At 35.2% G+C, this 6,452-nt stretch overlaps 1 protein-coding gene across 1 annotated transcript in view; it reads left to right on the top strand.

The window, feature by feature from the left end:
- Positions 1 to 3,141: 3,141 nt before the first annotated feature.
- The window catches only part of ELMOD1 (ELMO domain containing 1), a 38,618-nt gene continuing 35,307 nt past the window's right edge, over positions 3,142 to 6,452 (top strand). Inside the window, exons 1-3 of the mRNA XM_007945986.2 lie at positions 3,142 to 3,286; positions 3,424 to 3,452; positions 4,265 to 4,362. Of these exons, the coding sequence (XP_007944177.1) occupies positions 3,142 to 3,286; positions 3,424 to 3,452; positions 4,265 to 4,362 (272 nt within the window). The remainder of the gene's footprint in view (positions 3,287 to 3,423; positions 3,453 to 4,264; positions 4,363 to 6,452) is intronic.

Raw genomic sequence — 6,452 nt, 5'->3', positions numbered from 1 at the left:
ATTATATCTATCAAAACATTATTTGATCTGAGAGCTAACTCTTGAAAATATATAGTACCTAGCATAGCAAGTTGGCCTTTTCATGAAATATTTGTGGACATGTTGGCCCATAAGAAAAACAAAGGAAAAATAAAAATAAATCCTGGGTGATAAATAGCATTGTCAGGACTATTAGCCTAAAAATTGCAAAAGGGTAAGCGATGTATAAATGTCGCTTCATAATTGAGATGGACATGTCTCTTTCATGATTTGTGATCTTGTTTGTGTTATTATGTGACAAGTATATAATGTACCTTACAGGGTGGTGAGCCCTAAGAAATAATGCTTTGTCCTTAAGCCCTTACTGGATTTCTACTGGGTTTCACTATCTCTGGTAGAGTAAACATCCTCAGGAGAGAAGGAAAAAAATATATATGATGATGTTTCTCTCCTTTTATGTAAGACTGTCTTGATGCAAAACAGTTCCCCAGACCTTTTTTTCTTGTATGCAAGGAGGACAGTGTGAGAAATTATAGTTGGGCTCAAGTTACTCTACCTCTGGACACTTCCTGACACCTAGGATGACATGTGTAGGTCTTAGGCCACATATTTATGTAGACCTGTTGGAGAGGTCACATGGGGACAATGTTCTTAGCTTTTTTTAAGCTGTAATCTGACCTGGTGACTTTACTCTAGGTGGGGTGAATATAAAGATATTCCATAAATAATTATAAGGAACCTTTCTCTAGGAAGATTTACAACCAAAGGAACCTGACTATCACATGGTTTTGCCTGCATCCTAGGCCTCATTTGAAGTGTTGACCCACATGTGAGGCTGACTTTACTGAAAATTGTACCATCAGGGCAAATATTGTAGAAGGTTTTTATTCTTAATTTAATAATAAATATAATACACCCAGTAATTATCATTCCCATTTGGCTAATGACCAGTTAGCAAAAATATTGCTCAATCTTTTTTTTTTTTTTTTTATGGCAGATATGCTGTACTATAATTGAAAAAATGGAAACTTTTTTCAAGAGAGAACGTTGTTTTACAATATTTCTCACTCATCTAATTAAAATGTCCTACTAAATTAATTTTAGGGATACTTTTTTTTTGAAGCTGTTAACCTAAATCCTAACAGATTTTAGAACATATTTGACTATAAGAACAGTTGAATGTCAGACTTTATAGCATATTAAATCAATTCATTGCCTTTTAGCAGAATCTGGTTGCTTTCATATTGACTCACTTCAGGCAGAAATTTTATGTGCACTTTTGAAGTGACTGTTGGTGATCATTTTATCCATTTAAATTTTTATAATAATTTTTTAAAATATAAAATAATGCATATTTATATAGAAAGTTAAAATATACTTAATCAAAAAAAGGAGTAAAAATTACTCATAATTCCATTACCCACATTCCATAATTCCATTACTGTTAACACTTTTGGTGGCATCCTGACAGTCTTCTCCATCTGCCCCCTTTACCCACTCCCATTTATACATGGCCATTAAATTATTTTATTTTTTCAAAAGAAAGGTAAATAATTTTATATATATTCCTTTGTAACTTTTCCCACTTGATAAACATATTGTGAATATTTTCTCATGTTACTAGAAATTCTAGGACATAATTTTATTGCCTGTAAAATATAATATTGTGTTATCTTATTATAGTATCTTGGCCTCTTGTACTGTTTCCTTTTATTCCCTTTATAAGGAGTAATCCACATGCCTTTGTATAAGTTAGACTATTAGAATTTTTATTTTTAACACATGGCTGTTGAAAATATTGGAACCAACCAACCAAATAACCCTGGATCACCTTATTTTAGAGCCAGAGGGAATGAGTGAACATCTGAGTAACAGTGTTTTCTGAATATCCTTTAAAAGGACATTGATAGGAAGTAACGTGGATAATTCTGCTCCCTAGGAATGCATTATACAAAGAGAAGATGGGTTGGAAACAACTAGATTATAAGTTCCTGGGTAATAGATCCTTTTTACTTCTGTTGCTTGAGTCTTGTTGTTGTTATTGTTGTTACGTGCTGTTGAGTCGGACCCGACTCATAGCGACCCCTCCTTGGGTTTCCAAGGCCATATCACTACGGAAGTAGACTGCCCCATCTTCCTTCAGAGGAGTGGCCGGTGGGTTTGAACCGCCAGCCTTCTGGTTAGCAGTCAAGTGCCTTAGGCACTACATTTGAGTCTTATTCTGTAGTAAATACCATGAAGTAATAAGTACTCAAGTTTTTTAAATTAAAAGTCAGCATAAAACAAAAATTTACATGTACCAGAAACATATAAGTACATAATTGGTGATTACATAGTTCATAGTTTTGTGGTATTATTGGAATGAGGTAGAATGGACAGTAAAGAAAACCTTCTTTGGCAGGAGCCAAGAACAGACTTGTCCTGAAGCAGAGTGTTTGAGATGTATAAATAAGAGAATGTTGTCACCTCTGAAGAGAACCAAAGGGCTTGTGTAGTGAACTGAGAAGACCATCCAACAAGTTCAAGGCGTGTTGGAATTGGTTAGCAGAGAGATGATTCGCTACACAACTAAGTCCTCAAAAATAGCGTCTGAGGGAAAAGCAAAGGGGGAGAATAGAATGGGGACAAGGAAAGAAATAAAAACAGTGAGTGGAGTGTGGGGAGGGGTACAATAAGGAGGGGCTAGAAACAAGCCCGAGCAAGCTGAAAGGTGTCCACAGAGACAGCAAAAGGAAGTTGCTGTAGCACATTCTCTCCCCATGTTTAAGGTAGAGGCAACTCCTGAAACACAAGCAGTATTAAAGGATTCTCTTTTTAAGGTACTGATTTACATCTAAACCATTTTTAGGCGAAGATGGAACAATAAAGAATTCCAGGGCTTTACCTTCAGTTTATTGGAATATTAAGTTTATAAGAATAGAGCATGTGGGGGCTTTCTTGCAGTCACAGTAAGTGTGTCCACACAGACCTCAGGCTTCCCAATGAGGGGTTTTATAGCAGCCTCGAATAAGGTCACGTGGGATTAGGAAAATGAAATAAGTTTGCAAAACCAGAACTGTAATGGCTGATTTTCTTCTGGGCTTTTTTCCTTGCTGGTGGTGGTTGCTTTCTGTTCTCTTCCAGAGTTCTATTGGAAGGGTGCTGTCTTTTGTTTTTGACAGAATGTTGATCCAGGTGTGCCTATATTTTTACTGTAAGTTTTTGTGGCGCTGTCTGAAATTTGTAATGAGGAAGCTGACAGGAAGATGTGAGCTGCAACGGATCTGTTACAGTAACAAGCCTGGAGCTTCTAGAACCATGAAAATTGGTAAGCATGAAACAAAGAAGCAAGCAAAATGTAGGGCTGGTTGGATTGAGGATATAGTGTTATATTCCAGTATAATGATTTAAAACCATTTTTAAAGCATAAGTTTTGAATGACATTTTTTGTTATCACTTTAACAGAAACATCACTGAGGGATTCAAAAAGTAAGGTAAGTACAATGGTTTCTGTATCTTTAGTAACTTTTCACTTGGAGATTAACCTCCATCAACTTTTAAAAAAAAAATTAAAAATATAACAATGAAAACTAATAAAAAGTGATAAGAAATAATTGTTTATTTATCACAAATCACTGTTCTTTTGATGTGAGAACAGCCATTGTATGTGAATTTCTAGGCAGATTTGTGAAACACGTATTACTCTATAATTAAATCAGTCCTTTTTTATATCTTTCTCCAAACCATAAAATAAATATCCCTTGAAAACAGGAACATTATTAACTCTCTTGTATCTTCTTAATTTCCAAGCCATTTAACTTTATACTCAAGATTTTCCGGTATAATCAATCAAGCCATTGTGCTAGATTTTATAGGATATAGTTGAGGAGCCACAGACAGAAATAACATCTAGAGTTTCTGTTCTTTTCATGATTCTTGATTATTTCACTTTATTATTTAATTTAGGCCTCCTCAAAACAGTTTCCCCCATGTGCCTCACTTTTCAGCCATAGGAATAATGCCCCTTAACAATGGAAACCATGTTGGGTGAGGAAAAGAAAGTATGTTTCAATAATAACCAAATGTAGTTCTAATTTGTTAGTTATCTTGATCAGTAAAGTAATGTTACCTCTATTGTGAAAATGTCAACTTTATTAGAATTCAAGTACATTAATGTAGTTTTTGCTTTTAGCTTTTTGTCTTCATCTAGAAGATTAAAACAAATATTTGAAACCTCTATCCAAGCAGGCATGATTAAATCGCTGGGGTTCATGGCAAGGGAACTGATTGAAACATGTTTTTTCAGCTGTTGCAGACTTCAGTAAGTGTTCACCCAGATGCTATTGAAAAAACCATAGAAGACATCATGGAACTGAAAAATATCAACCCTGACATAAATCCACAGTAAGAATATGTTATTACGTCAGAAATATAGAACACAAGTCTTAAGGCCACATATTTTTTCAGTATTTCTACACGTCCCTAGTGAGCTTGTTCCGTGCTCATTCTCCCTGTCTCTGTTTCTGTGCCTGGAATCATCATCTGCAATGCTTTGATTTTCAGATGAAGAATAAAGAAAAAAAGTAGCTTTTTCATGTTTGTAACTGCCAGAAACTTTATTCTTATGTTGTTATTTATGCTTATGCTTCTGAGATGTAATGAGTGCAAGAAATTTGATGGAAGCACTGATACTGAAAGATGGGATAAAAGGAGCCCATTCATTAACAATCCTCTATTCAATGCCTATGTTTTACACTTACAGTAAATGTTTAAATTGTAAATGTGCCTAATTCTGCTCCATCAAGAATATTTCTTCATCTCATGACAGGCTGATATTGTTGGTGATAGTTCCTACCTGCTTGTCAAGAAGATATGCATGTGTGGGAGGGAGAGATGGTTTTTATATGAGACTTTAGAACTTTATAATTTAGTCATCTCATCTTGGAAGAATTAACATGGATTTGGCAATGTGCATGACATTTAAAATTAGCTATATTTTTTCCCCTTGGGTACATCAATTTTTCAGTTAAATTTTGGGGTAAGAACATTGGGTAGAATGAACTCTGCATGCAGATATATTTAGAGATGGTTTAGGTAGGTAACACTCAAACTGCCTTTTAAATGTGCATACACTAGAACTTCAGATGCTACCACTGACAAAGGCTCTCAGTTGCCAAAGACAGGAGCTGTAGTTAAGGGGAACTGCAGAGTGCACTTTGTCTAGGTCTGTCTCTTGGAGGGATTGTAGGTACTAGCTATCTGGGACTCATCAGAAAATTCTGTTTCTGTCTGGTCTCCATAGCATGCTGCTGCAGTCACTTCAACTCATTATCTTTCCATTAAATGCTGATTTAATTATCTAGTAGATGTCTTTTTAAAACCTTCTGACATGTATTTTATTCCTCTGGGAGAGTGATAAGAAGACAATTCATTTATAAATTAGATTGAACCCAAAAATTAAGACTGCAACTGGGCAAGAGGGAGGTATTTCTCCTATAATTATATTTAGAGATTAGATTAGATTTAATAGCAAATCTTTTCTGTGACTCTTCTATGAAAAGAGCTCCGGTGGCACAGTGGTTAAAGTATTCGGCTGCTAACCAGAAAGTCAGAAGTTTGAACTGACTAGGCATTCCATAGGAGAAAGATGAGGCAGTCTGCTTCAGTAAAGATTTACAGTCTTGGAAACTCTGTGAGACAGTTCTATTGTGTCATATATAGGGTTGCTTTGTGTCAGAATTGACTCAATGGCAGTGAGTTGGGTGGTTTGTGTTCTTTGAACACAAAAAAGTCATAAAAGTTTCATTCAAAAGCATTTCCTTGGCATCTATTCTTTTTATTTCCTGTAGGAAATAAAATAATAATAAACACCCTTTATAGGCAGTAGATTGTGTTTTCACATCTTAACATGGATTCAAGTACCTTTTATTTTTCCAGATTTACACTGACAAAATGTGATTTTAAAAAATTAAGTACTTTTCTGAGAAAACAAAGAAGAGGGAGTGATAGGGAACACATTTTATAATTTATCGAGATATTACTACTATCAACCTCATTTTAGTTTAAATTGCTCCTTATGGTGGTGGTAAAAATTACTATAGTAAAATAATTGACCTTTTTTATCCTTTCTCTTTTATTTTACCCACTCTCTTCTTGTCCTCAAAATTAATTTTCTTCTCAGTCCTGCATTGATTTCAAGGATGACCAGTGTCACTGTGCTCTCTTCCTAGATTCTAGATGTCTGACTTCATTTTTCAGTGCTATGATAAGTAATTATAAGTTCCATTTAATTGAACATTCAATTTTATCTAAGTTTAGTATATGTAGGTTATCTGATACTATCCTATATGTTTGGGGTAGGTGCTTGTTGTTGTTGTTATGTACTGTCGAGTCGGATCCGACTCAAAGCGACCCCTCTGTGGGTTTCTGAGGCAGGTATCACTACGGAAGTAGATTGCCCAACCTTCCTTCCGAGGAGTGGCTGGTGGGTTTGA

Source organism: Orycteropus afer, unplaced genomic scaffold (assembly GCF_000298275.1).
Source record: "Orycteropus afer afer isolate SDZICR_OR568_19922 unplaced genomic scaffold, OryAfe1.0 scaffold00147, whole genome shotgun sequence".
In the NCBI taxonomy this organism is placed as follows: Eukaryota; Metazoa; Chordata; class Mammalia; order Tubulidentata; family Orycteropodidae; genus Orycteropus; species Orycteropus afer.
The sequence above is the reverse complement of the archived record's forward strand: the minus strand, read 5'-3'. Positions and strand labels throughout refer to the sequence as shown.